Below are 22,763 nucleotides of genomic sequence, written 5' to 3' on the forward strand. Positions count from 1 at the left end.
AGTCTGTGACTTCGACAAGGACGTTCTCAAGCTGTACCTGAGAGCAGGAAGCGTCGCAGTCTGTGACTTCGACAAGGACGTTCTCAAGCTGCACCTGAGAGCAGGAGCGTCGCAGTCTGTGACTTCGACAAGGACGTTCTCAAGCTGCACCTGAGAGTGGGAAGCGTCGCAGTCTGTAACTTCGACAAGGACGTTCTCAAGCTGCACCTGAGAGTGGGAAGCGTCGCAGTCTGTAACTTCGACAAGGACGTTCTCTCGCAGCTGCCTAGGGAGCAGGAAGCTTCCGCATGTTTCCTGTGACTTCGACAAGGACGTTCTCAAGCTGTACCTGAGAGCAGGAAGCGTTGCAGTCTGTAACTTCACAAGGACGTTCTCAAGTTGTACCTGAGAGCAGGAAGCGTCGCAGTCTGTGACTTCGACAAGACGTTCTCAAGCTGTACCTGAGAGCAGGAAGGATTTTAGAATAGGGAAAGTGAAGAGAAAGTAAGAGAAAGGATGCCGCAGTCTAGAAACTTCGGCGAGGAAGTCCTCAAGCTGTACTTCAGAGCTAGAAGGATTATAGATAGGGAAAGTTAAGAGAGAGAAAGAGAAGGATGCCGCAGTCTAGAAACTTTGGCGAGGAAGTCCTCAAGCTGTACCTGAGAGCTAGAAGGATTATAGAATAGGGAAAGTTAAGAGAGAAAGAGAAAGGATGCCGCAGTCTAGAAACTTCGGCGAGAAAGTCCTCAAGGTGTACCTGAGAGCTAGAAGGATTATAGAATAGGGAAAGTTAAGAGAGAGAAAGAGAAAGGATGCCGCAGTCTAGAAACTCGGCGAGGACGAGCTCAAGCTGCACCTGAGTTCTCTAGGAAAGGATTGGGCTGTTCCTACTTGGAATTACAGCAAGTCAGAAACTGCTAAGCGAATTTAAAATACAGGGCCACTCTATAGTATGAAAAATAAGGAAATAAACATCCCTAAAAACTGAGATTACCTTATTACAGAAGAGGAAATGCACACAAGTGACCAGTCCTAACATACAGTTACCTGAATCACTGCAGAATTAAATATGGAGAATAGCAAACAAATTCCTGTACTAAACTTAAACGTCGTGAAGCGACAGAGTCGAGACTTAAGAATTAAGCCCTCAAATATAATTTACTTGAGAGCCTAGCTAAATTTCCCCACTCAACTGTTTGTAGCACAAACTTGAGATCCCTTACAGGTTTCAAAACCAAGAATAACTCGTTCACCCCCAGTGATACGAATTCGGGAAAAAATAGCTGACAAGAAAGAAAACCCACAAGGTAATTCTAACTCCGAGTTGTTCGGAACTCGACCTACAATATTCTACGTTAACACAAGATAGAATAATAATTAGTGTCGGTAACGTTGTAAGGAGAGGAGATTCGCGACCCGATCTCACGCTCAACCACCGAACAACTGCCTCTCTCCCAGGTCTTCTTGAAGCAACACCGGGTCGCTGAAAGTTAGGAGGCCGGGGGAAAAGGGGCTTGCTGACCAATGGGAGTCTGAAAAGACGATCACGCCACTGGTCATGTGACAGGGTTTGAATCCACTAGTGCTGATGATAAGGGTGCAGCTAATGATGACACTGATATTAATTGCTACACTAATTCAGGCCGGTAAACAATATTTCTATTCCAGAAATTTCATGAAGAGCGATAGTGACCCGACTCGGTAGCCGCTTATCGTTTTGATGATACGAATGCTGCTAATTTAAAGGGGTTGACGGCGATGGTGATAATGCATATACACAACTACAAATCTAACAAAATATATCCGGCAGACGATCCTATTCCTATTCTAAAATAGAATAATTTCGCTAATTTTTCGCTGGACGACGGCTCTCCATCCGTCACAAAAATTCACTTTGTGACAGTAGTTATAGATAAGGATAAATTTATTACAAGATCCAAACTTCGAATCAGAGTATCAGTGATGAACTGATTCAATTGCTTGACTAAACGTAACTCTCTTTTGAAGAAAACAATCCATTTTTGAATATAATATTGAAATTGTATTATTTGTGTTTTTGTTTAGCTACAATATTCACTTATTATCTAGGGAAGCTTTAATTATTCTCGTGAAAATAAATCATGATTCGCTTACAGTCCTCACTGATGAAGAATCAACTCAAAAGCTTAATTAGTAATTGTCATAATAATCATTTTATATATTTAAATTATATATATATTTAATTTAGTAAGCTGTGTAATTTTGTATCAGTGAGTGAAGATAGATTAGGGTGGGGGGGCTTTGTAATAGCACTAGTAAAAATGATCAATTATTATCACAGTCCTTAAACTCCTAAATCCATAGGTCAACTTGTCAATATGCATGTGTAGCCAAGTACTCCATATAACTCCAAATCGTGTACTATTTGGATGACAAATTACCTTTGGGTCCAACTTCCATACTAGCCACCAACAATGGGCATTCATAGACCTAGGAACAATAGCTAACCCTTTCCAACTATCTATTGTCCTGCCCAAGGTTAAAAATAGACTTGGACCCATCACAAGCCTTGGAGCCCCACTGATAATCCATTACATTTCTTATCTAACTATTCGAACAATTAACAATCATTATAGATTCAATGAAAATATTGTGTTCTGAATAACTTCCTTAAAAGGTTTCTGAATTATAAATAAATTTTACAATTACTGGAATAGGTACCCTACCTACGTTTGTGATGATATGTTGAATGTACCATATTCATTTATTTACCGCCGAGATACCATATTACAAGATCCATAAGATCGTGACAGTTTTCTTGACAGAACATCCTCTCAATAATGGATACCATTCAGCAGCAATTTTTTCTTGGGATAATCGACTTCGTTAAACAAAGGTTCGACTGTATTTTTGAACTTGTGTTATATGATAGAAATTAACATACGTGAACTTCATCTGTAGTGGGAGTAATTCTCATTTATAAAATATGGAATGTGAAAGACTCAAATCTCATTCATATTCGGCTGGAGTTTTGCCCTCTTTTGAATCATAATGAGCATTCTCAATAATTGACTAGCTATTGAAGAGTACTGAAAACCTATTGACATTACTTATTTATCTCAAGTTGGTTTCCTATTGACGAACCTCTAAATATAGATGATTTCTCTTATGTTTCAGATGTTAAATATTCTGAATAGTTATAATAATAGTTATACAGAATAGCTCTGTATATTGATAATTGAAATCAATGTATTACATATTCACCATTGTACAATGATTGTGTCAAGTTGCTTATTTCTTGAGTTCAAAAATTTAGCTTCAAATTATTGATGAAGAACAATAATGTAATATCGAGCTGAAGAGAATTCAATGAAACAATGCATTCGGCTAGGTTTCTTGCAATTTGCTGTAGACGTATCATGAGATTATCATTAAAGAGAGACCATCTTAGGAAATTATCGTTTTTCACCAGTGTACTTTTCAAAGATACATCTATTTCCCTTCATAATTTTTCATTATTATTTGTTTCATGAAAGAAAGTTTCATTGGAGAAAGATTAAAAGATTTTTCTCGGAGAGTTGTGTGGAGATGCTATTTCAGAAAGTTATCATTTTTCAGCATGGTATTCTTCAAAGAATGTTGAACTCACAGAGATACGATGAATTATAAAGCTATGGAAAAACATTCACCATCCTTCAGCTTGACTGTTACATGATATTTGTCTTCAATAACTCTTTTTCATTTGAAAATCACTCGAAGCATCAAAACATGAGAAAATCTGTCAATTCATCTGACAAATTCAAGCAGACAAATGCAACTACAAGAGCTCAATGTATTCTATTATTGATATTATTCAAATGAGAAATAAGATTCAGCTATCCCTTGAGAATGTCTTCCATTCAAGGAAATCGAAGGAGATGATATGCTTATATTACTCATGCTCATTAATATAACTTGCTCATTCACTTGCTAAACCTCCACTCATTTCTCTCTACCAGTTCTCGACAACTCTCATTGAGCTGTCATATAATCCATTACATTCCTAATCAAACTATTCGATCAATTAATAATCATTATAGATTCAATGAAAATATTGTGTTCTGAATAATTTCCTTAAAAGGTTTCTAAATGATACATGAATTTTATAATTACTGGAAAATTAAAAGAGAGTAGGAATTTCTCCACTTGGAAAAGCTTATTTGTTCCTGTAAAAACGATTTTGTCAACAGGTGATGTCCCCCTCATTATTTATTGGAATGAGCTCGATTTGATGTTTCATTTCAGATGATTGATTAGTGGAGGTTTTTATATTATATAGATTCTTTTTTTACTAAATATGGATTTCATGGGAGAGCATTATTGTTGACATTTGTTTTGTTTACATTTTCCACTGCCTTCTGAAATAAGTAATAGTTGTGGTTCAAGTTATGCCAGTATGAAAGTATAGAGGAAAATATATGAAAATGTCTTTATAATTCAATTATACATTTCCATGAATAACACTCAGTTTTCTGGTGCCTGGTTTATCATACTTCTACATACCATACATCAATTTATCATCGGTGCTGCATTAGAAAATGAATGAAGTAATCTGCTTTGTCTTATAACATACAAGGATCACAAACCCGTTTTTTCTAAAAGATAGTGACCTTCCAGATACTGACTTTTGATACTGACTATGTATCTCATTATAGCCAGTTGCATTTCTATTTAAATATTGTGAGAAATCAATGATTCTGATTAAATTACAAAGTCAATTTCAAACACAAATTATTTCTTCATGAAGAATTGTAATATAGGAAATGAAACTATTAATACTCTACTAATATATTACTATTTACTCTTATATACTCTATAATATATACTCTATACTCTTATATACTCTGAATACTCTATATACTCTATAATATATACTCTCATAATATATAAGGAGCCTGAGGAAAAATTTCGAAGATTTTATCATCATTGCTGCATTAGAAAATGAATAAAATTATCTGCTTTGAATTATTTCTAATCTATTCATTGCTCTTATTATATTTTCTTTTGTTTCATTTCTCAATATACGTTTTATGGAAATAATGTCACATTTTGTTTCTTCTTAAGAAATTTGAAGTATTACAAGATTACAACATGTACAATATTCTATCTGGTATTAATTGGGAAACTACATACTCAGAATATGATAATTTTAATGAATGGAGACTATTTCATAGAATACAGATGGAAATAAATTGGAAGTTGCATTTGTTCAAATGCGAATGAATAAATAATTATTATTAAACGAAAATCCCAATTAAATAATCATGTTGTCAATATTTGCAGTAGCGGAAGTCTTGATTGGGATCTTCGTTTAATGATAATTACTATTCCATAGAATGTTTTCTTGTTTTCTAGAAGATGTCCGCTTTGTGAATAATACCAAAAACCAATGATGTGATTGTACATGAATAAACTAATAATGATTAATTCAATAACGTCCTTTTTCTATGGTAGAACATAACAAAGTAAGCCTACTGCTCTCCAAAACTCCACAAAGCTTACCAATTACTATTCTCGTGAATTTCACAAGTTCTCAAGAATTATACATGGCAGGGTGTAAGTTATGAAAAAAACATCGATTTACACAAAGCATCTGCTAAATCTCAGCCATAATAATCGTGTAAGATATTGCTTGAACTGCTGCTTCTAGCATCTTCCCTTACAAAATTTTCCCGGAGAATTAATTAACATGAGCAAGCAATGTTAATCCAAGTTCTCTTTCTTTTCCTCTTCTGCCATCTAATCCAAGTAATCATTGTTGAAGCATATACGTTTCTCTGAAGGCGTGATTCAAGTCCTTCTAATTTATCATGTTATTCAATATGAACTATTCACATAAAATGTAAAACTAGCTATTGAGAGAATGATTTCTTACTGAAGACTGAATATCATAACTATGTGAGAGAAGAAGTTCTAAGAGTGCATAGAATTGTTTCCTTTGGTGTGTGTGTGTGGTGTGTGTGTGTGTGTGTGTGTGTGTGTGTGTGGTGTGTGTGTGTGTGTGTGTGTGTGTGTGTGGTGTGTGTGTGTGGTGTGTGTGTGTGTGTGTGTGTGTGGTGTGTGTGTGTGTGTGTGTGTGTGTGTGTGTGTGTGTGTGTGTGGTGTGTGTGTGTGTGTGTGTGTGTGTGTGTGTGTGTGTGTGTGTGTGTGTGTGTGTGTGTGGTGTGTGTGTGTGTGTGTGTGTGTGTGTGGTGTGTGTGTGTGTGTGTGTGTGTGTGTGTGTGTGTGTGTGTGTGTGTGTGTGTGTGTGGTGTGTGTGTGTGTGTGTGTGTGTGTGTGTGTGTGTGTGTGGTGTGTGTGTGTGTGTGTGTGTGTGTGGTGTGTGTGTGTGTGTGTGTGTGTGTGTGTGTGTGTGTGTGTGTGTTGTGTGTGGAATCTAGAACTGAACAGGTGATGTGTCTTCATGGCTCTTGACTGAACAGACTGATGCTCACTATATATACACTCCAGAGTGAGTGGGCTATATATACACTCCAGAGTGAGTGGGAAGTCTTTATATTTATTTTTATTTATATTTGATTCAATTCTTCTTATTCAATTTTTTCCTTTAATTTTTCAATTTTTTTATTTTTATTTTTTTCATTTTTTCTTATATTCATATTTTTTTTATGTTCAAAGTTTGACTTTGACCTTGACCTTGACCTTGACTTTGACCTCGACCTTGAACTCGAATTTGGTTAGGCTAGGTTAGGTTAGGTTGGAAAGTCTGGTGCATTCTGTCCCAGAACATACAATTCATATTTACTAAGTTTTTTTGAGATGTTTGGTACAAAATTCATTCTTGGAGGTGATTTTTATGCAAAAAAAATTTTTTCGGGGGTCACGTTATCAACCACGAAAGGCAGAGAGCTCTATAAGGCTATTATGGAGTACAGTTTTTTACAACCAGTTTAATAATAAACTACTTGCAAACAAGAGAAAGAATGCAATGGACCCCAGAATCAGCAGATCATGTCAACAGCTCAATATCATGAATGAAATCAGGTTAATAAAATTCGAAATCTGGGAGAGTCAAGGAAATAACAATATATTCCTCAAGACAAATATGAAGATCGAGAAGAAACCATGATTGTCACAAATAATTACAAAAAATTGATATGGAATTTAATTTGGAGTTCATGAATTTAGGAAGTAGCGCTACCCATTTAATATTTCACTCGGCGTTTTGGAAGATTTCCAAGTTATTGATTTTCAAAGAGAAGAGAATATGATTGTAGTTGAAGATAATGTAGAAATTTCATGATGCAGCTTACCGGAATTTAGAAGAAATATATATCATATTGTAGGTACTTTACTCTGTTGTGTCTTCATGATGTTTAGTCAAGTTTACTCAAATTCCATGGTCCAATAGTTTTTGTACAAGCAGGTTGTGTTTTAAGATATCTTCAATTTTATCATATTTAACATGAATCAGAGAGCCCATCTGGGTTTTGAAAATAGACTCAATCAAAACATTAAAAGTAAAGAAGGCCGAAGCCTATTTTGGCAATATTAAATCATGTTGGAAGATAATTAGATACAGAACGAAAAGAAGGAACCATTTCTCAAATCTTAAGTCAGACAATGAAAAAATCCAATGTAGTAGTGAGTGACGAAGCATTCAGTCGTGAGTACAGGGTGACAGTTCAGCTGTTCAATATCAGTTTTGCCAACTTGCAAAACAAAATACAAAGTATAAATCTTTTATGAACTATAAACTGACAAAATTCAATTATAATTATTCAAATTATGGAATTAAAATTGTAGTTAACTATTGAGAATTTAATTTTGGTACAAGTTGTGAGACCATTTCTACCAGAAAACCAACATACTGACCCTCAGATAGGCAAAAAATTCCAGACCTAATAAGTTTCTTCTTAGTTAAAAATGTGAGTATCAACTACTTGAGTATTGAGGAAAGTTTCAACCTTGATTCTGACTATTCTCCAATTCTTCTACAGCTGAGTGAAACTATATACAAGAACAGAATGAACGGCCAGGGCTTGTTAATACCCATACAGACTGGGAAGGACTTCAACAGATGCTGGAAGAAAAAAATAATCCTCGATGTACCATTGAGAAGCATGGAACAGCTCGATGGAGAACTGGAAAAAATTTTCATTGACGTGCAACAGGCAGCCTGGTGGAACACCCCACAACTAAGGAAAAGAACTGTAGGAAATAGCTATCCAGCAGAAGTGACGGAATTGATAGCTGGGAAAAGGAGAGCTAGGAAAAAATGACAACAAACAAGAACTTCAGAAGATAAAAGGCAACTTAATCATTCAACTCAGCAGCTCAGAAGAGAAATCCAACAAATAAAGAATGAATCAATAATCATCATCTAGGAAATCTAACAGGAGAAGAAAGCACCGACAACTCTCTCTGGAAGGCAGCCAGGAAATTGAAAAGACTAATTCAGCATACAACACCAATTAGGAAACAGGATGGCTCATGGGCTAGAAGCAATACAGAAAAAGTTCAAGCATTTGCTGATCATCTGGTGAACACATTTCAACGACACAATCATGATGAGCTAGAAATTGAAGAGGATTTTGTTCAGGAGAGCGGAGAGTTTGGACATGTTACACTGGATGGAGTGAAGGAAAAAATAAAAGAATTAAATACAAAAAAAGCACCAGGATTCGATTCAATACCAGGAGTAGTATTGAAGAATTTACAAAGGAAAGCTTTAGTGGAATTAACTAATATTATAAATGTCGTTTTTAAACTCAAATATGTTCCTTGCATGTGGAAGGTAGCTGAGATGGTAATGATCCCAAAACCTGGAAAAGAGCCTCACAACATCTCATCATATCGGCCAATATCTTTGCTTCCAGTAGTGTCGAAACTTTTCGAGAGAGTATTGTTGAAAAGGCTGACTCCAATTATTGAAAGGAAAAAATTGATACCAGATCATCAATTTGGCTTCATGAAAAAACATTCAATGATTGATCACGTACACAGGATTGTAAATATAATAGAAAGGTCATTGAAAGAGAAAAAAATTTGTTCTGCAGCATTTCTGAATGTGAGTCAAGCTTTTGATAGAGTCTGGCATGAAGGACTAATCAATAAGTTGAAAAGGTACTTCCAAAGCAATTCACAGACATCTTACATTCATATTTAACTGGACGATACTTCAGTGTGAACCATGAAGATGCTTATTCTGGACTAGGAGAAATAGAAGCAGGAGAACCACAAGGGAGTGTTTTGGGGCCGATTCTCTATCTTCTGTTCACAAGTGATCTACCATGTCTCGAGAATAATACAATAGCAAAATTTGCTGTCGACACAGCAATATTACCTATAGATGACAAGATCAAAAGTGCCACAGCAAAACTTCAAAGATCTCTCAGAAAAATTGAAGACTGGACAACAAAATGGAAGATTAAACTCAATGAAGCAAAATCAGTTCATATCAATTCCACCAACAAGAGGGCTGCTCAACCCATACCAATAACCATTAAAAATCAAATAGTACCATTTTCCAATGATGCCAGGTACCTAGGTATGACTTTAGATTCAAAGCTTCGCTGGAAGGTCTATGTTAAGAAGAAGAGAGGAGAGCTGGGAATAAAATACAAGAGACTCTGGTGGCTGATTGAAAGGAACTCCATCCTGTCAATTCCAAACAAAGTACTCCTGTATAAGCAGATTCTAAAGCCAGTATGGACGTATGGTATACAACTTTGGGGGAGTACAAAAGACAGTAACATCAAAGTCATAAAACGCTTCCAAAACAAGGTGCTGAGAAACATTGCTGATGCTCCTTGGTACATCAGAAACAGCGACTTTCACAGAGACCTGCAAGTCGACCTGGTATGCAGCGAAATCCAGAGGCATGCAGAGAAGCATGAGGCTCGACTCCACCAACACGACAACATCGAAGCAATCCAGCTGCTGGGGAATGAAAGATTGGTTGGGAGGCTGAAAAGGAAGAAGCCATTTGAACTGGTCTAGTGCTGATTCAAGGGTCTTGTGTTCAGTGAAAAGCAGAGCAGTGGAAATGAGTGAAACCCACCTGTGTAGTACAGTCATAAGCAGTGTACTAATATTAGAATTTGAATAGGAGACCCTATGGAGGATTCTCTTGTATGAAGTATTTATTAGTATTATAGGACAGAAAAAAGTTACTCATTTGTCCCTAAACTAGATAGCAATGTATCATTGAATATAAAAAAAGTACAACGTTCATGATTTACCGTGACTATGATGTAATTGATAGTTTGGCTGAAGACTTTACCTCGATGGTATCGAATTCTAGTATATTTTATTCCAGTTCAAATTATTTCATAGCTATTGTTTTCAGTTAGTTAATTGACTATAGTTTGGTTGGTTATTATTATTCACGCCTATTATAATAGCTGTTTTCGTTTTATTCCCAGTGTATTGTACAATGATCATTTTCCTTAATCTCCGATTTGCCATACGAATGAAGAAAAAAATACAAATATGAATAAAAAGACGAATGTAATGTTATAGAAGAAAAGTTTCATCACTAAATGTTACTTAGACATATTATGATTATTTTTCAACATAAACCGCCTTGCAGGCATTTATCATACCAGTGGACCAGCTAAACCGAAATCCTGTTCATAAAATGTTGCCGCCGAATGAGTTAATGTTGTTTTGGAGCTCCTGCTTCTCATTAGTTTGGAAGCGCCACCCTCCAAGTTATGTTCCCCTCACTTTGGGGGGAACGGTATAAGTTACTTAAATGACCAAGTCATGTTTATATGACGGGTGATCGAAAATATCCCTTTTGACTAACTAAAGAAGCCGTTAAATTGCACCAGTTTTTCAGGCCGAATTGCCACGGATCATATAATATCGATTCTGGAAGTCATTTTAGCTGACGCCATGAATTTTCCTGAGATAATCATCACTATTAACGTTTTCTGCATGAACTTAAATGATTCTTTGCTGAATGTATGCTGAACTACTGCCTTTATTCATTTGCAAAAGCGAATAACGCTAACATGCAACTAGCACTTGATGGGAGACTCGCGGTCTCGTTTCAGGGTCTATAAGTTTACTCAACAACAATAATTACTTATTGAAGATCTGACCACAGGGCGTTCGGTGGAGAGAACGCACTGTTCAACTCTGTGAAAATCTCCCCTAACCCCTGCTATTCAACTCTGTCTTAATGCTGATATGTGATCGGAGTTTGAAAAAATATCATCCTCGTATATGAGTACCAGTTTTATTTTAAACATTATTGATGCATAAAAGTAAGTCTATCAATATTGAAATAATAAGACTTTGATATTGTCAATACCACTTTTATTTATTCGGAAATTAATTTATAATTCAGAACCAGGTTTCATGGTAAAACCTACCACATCTTCAGCTGAACTAATAAGTTTGTTGTTATTGGATAAATAGTCTTAGTCAATATCAAAGTCTTATTCTTTCAATTATGGAAAAATACCACAACATCTCATACCATACAATCTATCGATATTCTAAATGTCTCCTGCACTTTTATTACTTACGGTATGGGTCAGGTGCTTCTCCATCCAATACTTGAATTGATCCACGTTATTTTGAAACGCTTTTCATCAATGATAAAGATATTGAACATCTTTCGTTTTTAGTTTAAAGCAGGAAGAATTGGACCAAAATTTCAGAAGAGACATACGCTATTCGTTGCGAGAGCCGTACGAAGTGTATAGAATTGAACTGGATTTTGGGATGAAGTTGGAGATTGGACAGAGTTATTCATCAAAAGATATAGTCAGCTGTTTATTGACGTGAGTTTTTCGAGTTATCTATCAGTTTCAACAACTAAGGTTGAGTTCAAAGCCACTGATCGGTGAGTGAAGGATGAGACCAGTGAGTGAACGTGACTCTGAACGAAGCACTGTTTGGTCGTTGAACGATGCATAGACTCACATGCAGCGCTAGTTTATTTGGAATTGAAATCGGCCATTGAGGGGACAGCCTGGAAGATTATTACATACTGAAGATCTTGAAGATTTTTGTGATCTATAATATTACAAAAAAATATGCGTTTATACCTCTGCATTGTGCGTTTATACCTCTTCAAGGTCTTTAGTCTAACTGATAAGAAAAAAAAAGTCATATCCGGTTCGTTCACTGATCAGTTAATTGAACTTCCCACTGATGGAAAAGAACGTAAATAGAGTAGCTGAATGGCTGAATGTAAACAGACATGGCTGAATACGATGTTGTTTACAAATAATGTACTCCATTATGATGTATTTGGGAGCAGAGAAATGCATGATTACATAAATTTAATAACATTTAAAATAAAACAACTCCAATCACCTGGTGGTTTTCATTTTTATTGATTACAATGTAAAAGGTTAAGTTCTAGTTTTGTTAAGAAAATATGATCAACAGGGGAAACATCTGTCAGTCATGACTCATGTGCAACCGTTCAGCTACAGAATACACACAAAATGAAAGGTATCAATCTAACCAGGATTTGAGTGCACCAAGACCACGACACATGACTGCATCATCTTTTTAGGAATAAAAACTACTGCTTTATTACAATGCTTCACTTTCTTTCAAGATGGCGAATTATGGCGTCAAGATACTAGTCGACTTTTCATTCTGTGGTTCATCTGTGATCACTAATCTGTGATCAGGTTTTTTACTGAAAAAAAACCCGATGGAATTGATCAGTGGCTTTGAACTCAACCAATATTCATAAGTAAATGCTAGATCTGCCCAGGTGATAAGATTATAGAGCAGCTGACTCGAATCCTAGTATTAGCAATATTGCTAGTTTTTTTTCTCAATTGACCCAATATACAGGATATTCCAGAGGCAGTGTCGAATATTTCAGGGTATTGTTCCTGGATGATGGGAGACCACAAATGTTGTAATTGACATATCTAAAACTCAGTGGTTATCCTTATAGTTGTCATTATGTTTTTCACTCAGGAATTTTCATCTCAAGAACCAAATACAGTATTGATCTGAAATTGGGCATGAATATTCCTGCTATGAAGACTTAACATTAAAAAATAAAATGAAAAAATTTGATGTTAATTTTCAAAATGGCGGCCATTTTAATTTTTTAATGACAAATTCCATGAAAACCGTTCACTTTACAGAAAATTTACAAGAGACAAAAAAGTTGGCAAATTTTAACAAGATTTCAAGGATACCTCATTATTAATATTGGTCGAAGAATAACAGAGAAATTAATTTCTCTCATACAATCATACTTTTACAAGACAAACAAGATCATCTGAAAAACATTGTAAAATCAGCTGTATGGCATATGAAGCCATACCGACTTTCGAAGCTTCATCTTAAATACAATTTGAATTTAAAATTTGATATCTATGTTTAAATTGTAAAAAGTTGTCATGCATGCAGTACGAAAAGGATTAATTTCTCTGTTATTCTGCGACCAATCTCAATAATAGTAATAATAATAATAATTTCAATTTTCAATTTAATTTCAATTTCAATTTATTCATTCCTTCAAATTACATTACAATCATAATACACTCAGTGCTTTTAGTTACTCCTCTAGCTTATAGCTAATTGAGGAGTGTCAAAATCATTTACATAATAATAATAATATATTCACATTCAATCATTACTGTATTTATTCTACAATGAGGAAATTCTTGAGAGTTTGACATACAGTAAGTTCCGATTTTCATCACTTGAGTCGCTCTTTAATTCTTTGACTGTTCATACACAAGTAACGAAATTCAGATGGCCGTAGCCGTCAGACTAGAGACTACACAAACGAACACAACACAGAAGCACAATCAAATAACCTTCAAATTTATAAACATCAGTAATAATTCATTACAAATCATGGAAAAATAGACTATTCTTTTAGTACTAATTGGAAAGCACCTGCTAATTCTAGAGCACTTATACAGAGCAGCCTTCATAATTTTCAAAATTCTATCATTATGTGAACCAAATCGCATGTCTGCATCAAAAAACACTCCCAAATGTTTAATACTTTCATTGAACTCTAATTGTTGACATGTACAATCATTTCTCAACCTATCTCTAAGACAATTTACCTTATGGCATATTAACCTATGGTTGTGTATATTGATATTGATTCTATGATTTCTAAATATAATAACTTTAGTTTTTTTTTTGAATTTATCTTGATAGCATTATTGAAAAAATACTTATTTGCTAAGTTCAAGTCTTCCTGCATGTATCTCATACATATATTCAGATCAGTGTGTACCATATATAGAATATTATCATCTGCATACTGCAGTAATTTGCTTCTGAATTTGAGACTTGCTAAATCGTTCACATACAAATTGAATAAAACAGGAGATAAAATGCTGCCCTGAATCAATCCACATATTTGATTATAATCTGTACTAACATATTCACCTATGTTTACATGAATTTTTCTTTCTACAAAGTAATTTTCAAACACCTTCAGCAAATTCCCACCAATGCCTATTTTTTTTATTTTTTGCAGCATTATTTCATAATTCACTAGATCATACGCTTTTGTTAGGTCTGTTGCTACTGTTATGACAAATTTATTATCATCTAAGGCCTCAAAGATATCGTCTGTCATTTTCTCTAACAAATCTATTGTTGATTTTTTTGAAACAAAACCGTATTGTGCCTCATTTATTATATTATGTCTAGTCAAGTATTGATTCAATTGCATACTAATAAAGTGTTCCAGGATTTTCATGACTACTGAAATCGATCCTATTGGCCTATAAGAATCCACACTTTTCTTTACCCCGTTTTTGTAGATAGGTCTGAGATACGTTACTTTTAAGCTTTGAGGTATCTTCCCTGTTTCAATTATTCGATTAAATAGATGCATAAGTACCAGCTTTAGATAGAAAATATTATTTACTATATCTAGTGATCTGATCTTATCAGGACCAGCAGATGATCTGTTGTTAAGTTTACCAATAATACTATAGAGGTGTTGTTCTTTCATTTTTTGAAAATACATACTCATCTTATTACCTATTGTGTAGTTCCCTTCTGTTAAGTTCAAGGTCAAATCAAAATGTTGTTCATTCATCTCTGTTGTAATTTCTTCTATTTTTTCTTTAAAGCTCCTTTTAAAACTCTCTGTTAAGTTCATTATTTGATTATTTTCATTTAAATTAAAATTAGCCTTAATTGATTGTTTTAGAGCTGGTCTTTTCTTCTTGTTAACAAATTGATTTATGATTTCCCAAGTTTTCTTCGTGTTATTAAAGTTATTGTTAAACACTCTAAAATAATAATTCATTTTTTCCTTTCTAATCAAGTCAGTCAACTTGTTTCTAATAATTTTAAATTGATTTCTCAGATCTATATTATATTTGTCTCTCTTAACCATTTTCCAAACCTCATTTTTTCTTTCTATCATTCGCTTTATACTATCATTGAACCAGGGATTATGTATATTATTTGCTCTTAACTTGACCTTTATTATACTCCTATCATAAATGCTATGGAACCTCCTAACTAGCTCGTTATAAATCTCTGATGGTTCTCTTAAATCTAATATTGGCCACCAATTTTCAGCTCGAATCAATTCATTAACCTTCCTTGTTAATATAATAGCTTTATGTTCATCTTCTATAGAACATTGATCTTCATCTGTGTGGTTTTTCAGTAATTTAACTCCTGTCCAATAGTGGTCTGCAACCTTGCTTTCAATTAAAAAGGAAATATAGGAGCTACTTTCGTCTACCTTTAAATTAACGTGATCCAGACAAGTTGATACCAATGTATTATTATAGATTTCTTCTCTTGTTGGTTTTTGGATACTGTTATATAGGCCATGAGAGTATAACACATTTATATAATTGTTTGCCCCGTACATGTTTGTTAGGTAACATATGTTGATATCTCCCACTATGACGATGTTTTTTTCATTTTTTATTATTTCAGATGATAAAAAACTGTCTAGTTCCTCATTGAAAAGATTCACATTTAGATTAGGAGGTCTGTATATTGCTATTAGTATTACAGTCCTACCACAGAGTTTCATAGCAACCAGTTCAGCCGATTCAAATTCTATATTATATTGTTCTACTTCATACCATTGTTTATAGAAAATTCCTATTCCACCACCCCCTCTTCCATCCGACCTACATTTCATTAAATTCACAAATCCTGGAATTCCATACAAATTGATTTCTTCATTTTTAATATTAATTTCGCTAAGAACTAAAACATCTATCTCATTAATTATATCATTACTTTCTGCTCTCAAAAAACCCCAATTCTTCCTCAATGATCTAATGTTAATGCTAACAATATTCACTTCATTAATTGATTCTCTTTTTTTTTAAAAAATCTCTAGATTGACTTAAATTTTGAAACACTTTGAAATCCTCATCATTATTTAAATCATCGTTATTTAATTGAGTAATCTTATCTACCGAATCTACTTACAATATTATATTTTTTCTATTTTACCAATTTCTACTGTTTTTAAATTGAAATAAGAACAATAGACTATTTATTAAATTAATATTTTTGTAGGCTGTAAAAAAAATAATAACAACAGTATCCTACAATCACAGAACGATAATAATACTAAGAATAATGTATAGAAATTTCTTTGTTTCTAGATATTAGTGAAAATAATCTTATTAGATTACTTGATAATTTTGACTGTAAAAAATAGATAATTTATTTGGCCAATGATCATTAAGTGTTATTTAAATCATTTTATCTAAATCTTCTAGCTTTATAATCCTAATACCTATGGAAAGTTCATCCTTTCTGACCATGATTCTGTCACCGTTCATCCAAACATATTTATAATTTTTCTTTTTACTAATCTCCTTTACCTTCATCATCAGTGTGTTGAAATAGGGCGTCAGGTGATCATTGAAGTATATTGCCTTCTTGGGAAGATCAGGGTTAATTAATCCAGTATCCGGCTTACGTTTCCTTGCTGCTTTGATGATTCTATCCCTGACCGCTCTCGAGTTTAGTTGCAGAATAGCAGGACTATGGTTTTCATTTTTTGCTGGCAATCGGTGAGTTGAGATATCTTGCGTTCTTATATCTATTTCCATTTTTCCCAGTAAAGTAGTGATGCTTTGAGCTAGATCTTCATTTTTTTTGAAGGGTATACCTGAAATGATGATGTTCCTCGATCTTGCATACTGCCGCTCACACTCCACTGTTATTTTCAAGTCTTCCAACTCTTTTCTTAGCGCTGCCGAATCCCCTTGAATCACTTCGATGTCTTTCCTCATTTCTCCTACTTTCTCTTCGACATTCTTGATCATCGTCATCATTTCATCCATTTTCTCATTGATCACTTTTTCTTGTTTTGCAAACAGTTTTTCCATCATGGATTTAAGCGCGATGTAAGTGGGTTCTGTAGGTTCATCTTCGACGCTATTTAATCTGCTCCTATTAGATCTGCATTTTGAACATTCCCATTCTCCTTTTTTCTGACTACCTTTTGCTTTCCAAGTATTTTTAGAGACTCCAGAACAGCCATAGTGAAGACCGGATTGACATCTGCTGCAGACAATGTAGTCGTTATCAATCGGTAAATCATTATCACAAACTGAGCAATTCATTGTTCCTCCTTGTATAAAATTCAATTCAATCAAAATAAATTACAATAAATAATAATAATAATAATAATAATAATAATAATAATAATAATAATAATAATAATAATAATAATAATATAATAATAATAATCATCTCAATAAATAAGGTATCTTTGCAATCTTGATAAAATTTGCTAACTTTTTTGTTTCTTCTAAATTTTCTGTAAAGGGAACAGTTTTCATAAAATTCGCAATCAACAATTTTAAATGAGAATTATGGGAACAGCTTAATGTTTCTTTGAAAGTGAACTTTCCTGTTTTGCAATCTTAATTTTTCTTTTTCTCCAATTTCTTCTCCCTTGCCTCTTCAATATGAGCAGGATTTCCTATCTCCATGGATCTAGTGTGTCAGGGATCCAATAACATGAGAAATGCGATGCACTTGACTATTGTGGTTGATTAATCAAGAAATCTCCAGATAACTATAATTACTAATATTGAAATTTCAACTTTTTTTCCGTGAAAACTCTGCTTGTACAAAACTCATTCGTGATAACGAATAACTCTATATATGTTGAACATTGCATTCAGTCCAAAATAACAGAAGAAATGCGATTCTCTCGACTTTTGTGGGGACTCAAGGATTCCCCAGAGTACTATAATGACTAATATTGAACTTTGAAAATTTTTTTCGTGGAATCTATGCTAGTACAAAATTCATTCGTGGTCAGGAATGATTCTATATATGTCAAACATTGCATCTTCAAAAGCATCTAAATAAATGGTGCTTGTACAAAATTCAATTCTTGCATATTCAGATGACACAAAATTCGTAGTTTATTGTATTATTTTTTTTGGATTTTTTCTGACATGTGCACTACAAGTTCAAACTCTTAGCATAGGGAAATGAGCATTGAAAAATGACCTTGACTACGACTTCAAATGCATTAAAAAAACTGTGCTTGTACAAGATTTAATTTTTGGATATTCTGCTTACAAAAAAAACATAGTTTACTGTCAATTTTTTCAAATTTTTCCGGATTTGTGCAGTACAAGTTCACGGAGCTGCTACCAGGAGTATACGATAACTACTAATATAGGATAGCACATATTATGAGTAGTAGGCCTACCTAATTCCTGATTCACCAAAACAAGTGCAGATCACCTTATATGTACAACAGCCTCTACACAGCTGAACAATGACCAGTTGATAACTGTCTATTTTTCTATTTTTAAACAATCAAATTCATTTCTGGTGTTATGAATGTAATAGAATCTATCACGCAGGTGCCAGCAGGCGCCTAAACCCAAAACCATTCAGAAGCAAAGTACTTGTGACTGTATTAGCACAATTCAGAAAACATTCCAAACAGAAAGATTGTCACTCATTACAATATTGACCCTATTGGAAGCTCCCCCTCACTACAATTACAAGAACGCAGTCTTCCCCATCACCACTCCTGAACAATGACAATGTACAGTGTCATTCTGTAGGCTACATTAGTTTTTGCATTTCACCTTTCTTCCAATTGAATACTTGTACCCTATTATCACTTCAAAGAAAGTTATAAATGGAAAAAAACCAGTGAACAGAGAATTGGCTTATCTTGGAAATCTTACAGTATACTAAATGTATTTCTTTATTGCAGAAATTTTCATTGAGGCATTTACTATTATTTATTCATATTATCTAATAACTTACTTGTTCTATCTGCCAAATCACTCTACAAATAGAATATAGTACAGATTTCATGTGATATTGGAATGAAATGGGAATAGATAATAATATGGATGTCAAACTACTGTATAAGCATATTATAGTAGTCTATAATACAGTATAGCACTATATGAATATAGTATATAACATACAACACAATAGTGCAGACAAGAAGATGGGTTTGTGGCAATATCTTATTAAACAAGAACAATCAATTGTTTGCTTGACAGAAAACCAGTTTTTCACGCGCATACAGTTGTATGTGTAGGCCTACTCACATTCATAGCCGTTTGGTACTGTAGTATTAGTGTGTCCACCACATTTTTCGAAAGACAAGTACCAATTTCAAGCTCTCTCCATGCTAAGTACTTTGCAGGCACTTCGTTCTTGTGTGTTTCGGACGCTATTTTTCAACCAATATTCATGAAAATGATACCTTATTGTTCATGAAGATATGGACATCTGGCGCCTTACCTCAAAAATCTAATTTTCCAACTATAGAATGACTTTTAAATCTGATGAACTTGGAGAAAATTTGGCAGAGTTTGACATTCAATAGAAAAACTTTGGTAAGTGATATCAAAATTTGGAAGTAAAACGCTGGATAACCAAATCCTTAGGTACCAAGAGGTAACCAAATCCTTAGATAACCAAACTGGTACCATTTTCATGATTATCAGTTGGAAAATAGCATCCAAAACACGCAAGAGCAAAGTGCCTGTTTCAGCCCTTTTTCCGAATTGAAACATTGCTCTTAAGGTCCATCCCCTATAAGGATCTGACACAAACAAATTCGGCTAAGATGGCGGCTGAAATTGCAAAAATGTTGTCCAAAACCATGTTTTTCGTGAAAACGGCTCCAATGATTCTGATCAAATTCATACCTAAAGAAGTCATTGATTAGTTCTATCAACTGCCACTAGTCCCATAGCTTTAAAATTTCAGGAGCTCCGCCCGATCCGTGCAAAGTTTGATTTTAGATTCCCAATTATCAGCCGTAGGAGACAATTCAAACAAAAAATCTCAAGTGGAAAAGATTCAGCATAAAAATCTCTACAATTAATGTTCAGTAGCATTTTAACCTAAAATTTTAAATAAGCTAAAAGTTCGAGAAAATAAGATTATCCAATTTGCAAACGGTTGGCAAGTGTTGATTCTATTAAATCATTCACTATGAAGAGATAGCAGACTTCATGTGTCTGCAGCGTTATTGTCCAGTCACCAGCTGGCTTGGATCTTTGAATAGTGGACTTGAGATGCGCGTGAACACTAGCATCAATCGATCAATTTTCATAATGGCAAGGAAAGTTGTGTGAGTGTGCCACACCAGATTTTTTCAATCATTCTGTATTTTGTTTTCTATTGATAGCATATGATGGCACACATTTCAGCCCCTATCTTTGACTTTGGAACTCCTGAGAGGCCAAAATACACTCTTCCTAGTACATTCGACAATTGGAAAAATTATTTTAGGTATTTGTGAGGATCTCTCTTGCTTTCACCATCTACTTATCTTTTTGAACAAAACAGTTCCTAGGATGCCAAAAATTTATTTTTTCTGCTCGAAATGTCTTGACATTGACAAACATAATCATTAATTGAAAAATAACTTCAAGTCGGATAAGAATGATCCAGACACTAATAAAAGTAAACATTTTTCCCGTTAATTTCTTATAGAATTATTATACAATACGATGATTCTAAAAGATGTGATATTCAAAACAAAAACAAATCTTAGCGATGTTTCCAATTCCATCATAAAATTTGAATTTCTGTTTAATTCCTCAACCCTGAAGCTTTTTTAGTACTACTATGCTCTCAGGGATGATATTCTACATCCGATTCTAATGTTGAATTGCAAATTTGATAAAGTTGCAATTTTACATGGTTTGGCAACCCTGTAATTTCTTCGGATGGAGGGCCAAGTCTCAACTTATTTTACACAAACTAGAGACACACAATCATTGATGATTAGGGAGCAAACTAATGCAATGATTGATTTCTTCAAATACATGTCTCATCCATGATATAATAAAGGATAAATCGGCTCACAGTCATATGGGATAAGAAATTTACGAATGACATATTATCACATCTGAGCTACCGTACTGGACTGATTAGCTTGAATTTTTGCATATAGATTCTTCATTTACCGAGGTTATAGGCATATGCCAAATTCAAGATTTAGGTAGGTCAAGTTTCAAGTTTTTAATAAGAGCCGTCCAGAGCATGGGTTGGTTACCTGCTAGTTCAAAATAAAATTGAAAATTTCATTTTCTAGACCACTTTACAGTAATAACATTTTACAAGTCTAACAATATACAATGTTCCAAATGAGGATTATGCGAATTATCATGAGAAGTCAGCCTGTTATGAAACTTTATTTTGCTGCTTTGCTTTTCTGTGTTGTGTTGTGTCGACTCTGTTAGTGTGTGCATAGAAGTTATGGTACTAAGAGAATCAATGATTTTCCTGGAGCATCAGTCTGGTTCATGACCTTATAAGGCAAGGAATTTGTGTCCGATTGATTATCAATCATGCCTTATTTGGTTAGGGATTTGGAAAAAAGCTGTCACTTGGTGGGAGAATGTATCTTAAATTGTAGTTGTACCGTTCCTTTCTATTGGCAGAAATTGTGATGAATATTTCCAATAAAATAGTAACTGCCAATCACAGTTAACATTGGTTAGGTTCCTATTTAGTGAGGCCGTTTACAGCTGTCCACGGCAAAACAAGAGAAGCGAAGTGGATTCATTCAGAGTCTGTCCATTGTCGCTAGCAGAACTGAATAATGTAGTCTCAGTATTTTGTGTTAATCTTTACTTTCATGCCAGCTTTAGGCTTGTTAGTATTTGGCTCTGGAACCATCTGTCCCAATAGCATGTTCTAGTTTTTTCCGCCTCAGTAAATGATTTAATTAAGAACAGAGGATATCAAATTGTCACCTTACAATGGAAATTTTCCTCCTATAACTGCTACTAAAGGTACGTCATAGATTTATAATATAATTAAGGAAATTATTATCGATGAAAGCTCCCATCAAAGTATTAAATTTATTGTGATAGATACATTCAAGTGTAATATGTAGAAATGTGGAGTACCTATAAGGAGGAATTGAAATATTCTTGATTTTAAATTATTTTTGAAGAGGAAGCTATTAACCTAAATTTAAATGACCGTATTTTATGTTATACGAGAGATTTTATTTGTTCTGCTGATTCTTATGGAAAGCTTTCTTGATTCTTTAGGAAACACCCATCATGTAATTTATTTTTTTTAAATTACACTCTATATGTAATTTATGTAAGAGAACAGACTGAACAAACTAACAACAATACTCAAAAGACCTTATTATGAAGTAATTCTTTCAACTTGTGAATTATGTATTATGGAATACTATGTACTCATCTCTTTGTATAAAGGGCATGACCCTGATAACAAATAGATTATTTTCTACTAAATCAAGATATTGAAGTAGGTAATGTCTATTTGTGTTTTAAAGTAATAAGTATTGATTTGAGTTTTATATAAAAAAAACCTAAAGTAGGTTGACT

The 22,763-nt window shown here is 34.0% G+C and overlaps 1 protein-coding gene across 3 annotated transcripts in view; it reads left to right on the top strand.

Annotated features, from left to right (window-relative positions):
• The first annotated feature begins 11,468 nt into the window (after positions 1-11,468).
• Positions 11,469-22,763, top strand: part of LOC120350637 — a 194,187-nt gene continuing 182,892 nt past the window's right edge. Inside the window, exon 1 of one of the 3 annotated variants that reach the window (XM_039425035.1) lies at positions 11,469-11,735. In XM_039425035.1, coding sequence (XP_039280969.1) covers positions 11,677-11,735 — 59 coding nt within the window. In that variant the 5' untranslated portion in view covers positions 11,469-11,676. The remainder of the gene's footprint in view (positions 11,736-22,763) is intronic. The other 2 variants (XM_039425037.1, XM_039425034.1) reach the window with 2 other exon arrangements.

This window comes from Nilaparvata lugens, chromosome 3, assembly GCF_014356525.2.
Source record: "Nilaparvata lugens isolate BPH chromosome 3, ASM1435652v1, whole genome shotgun sequence".
Classification (NCBI taxonomy): Eukaryota; Metazoa; Arthropoda; class Insecta; order Hemiptera; family Delphacidae; genus Nilaparvata; species Nilaparvata lugens.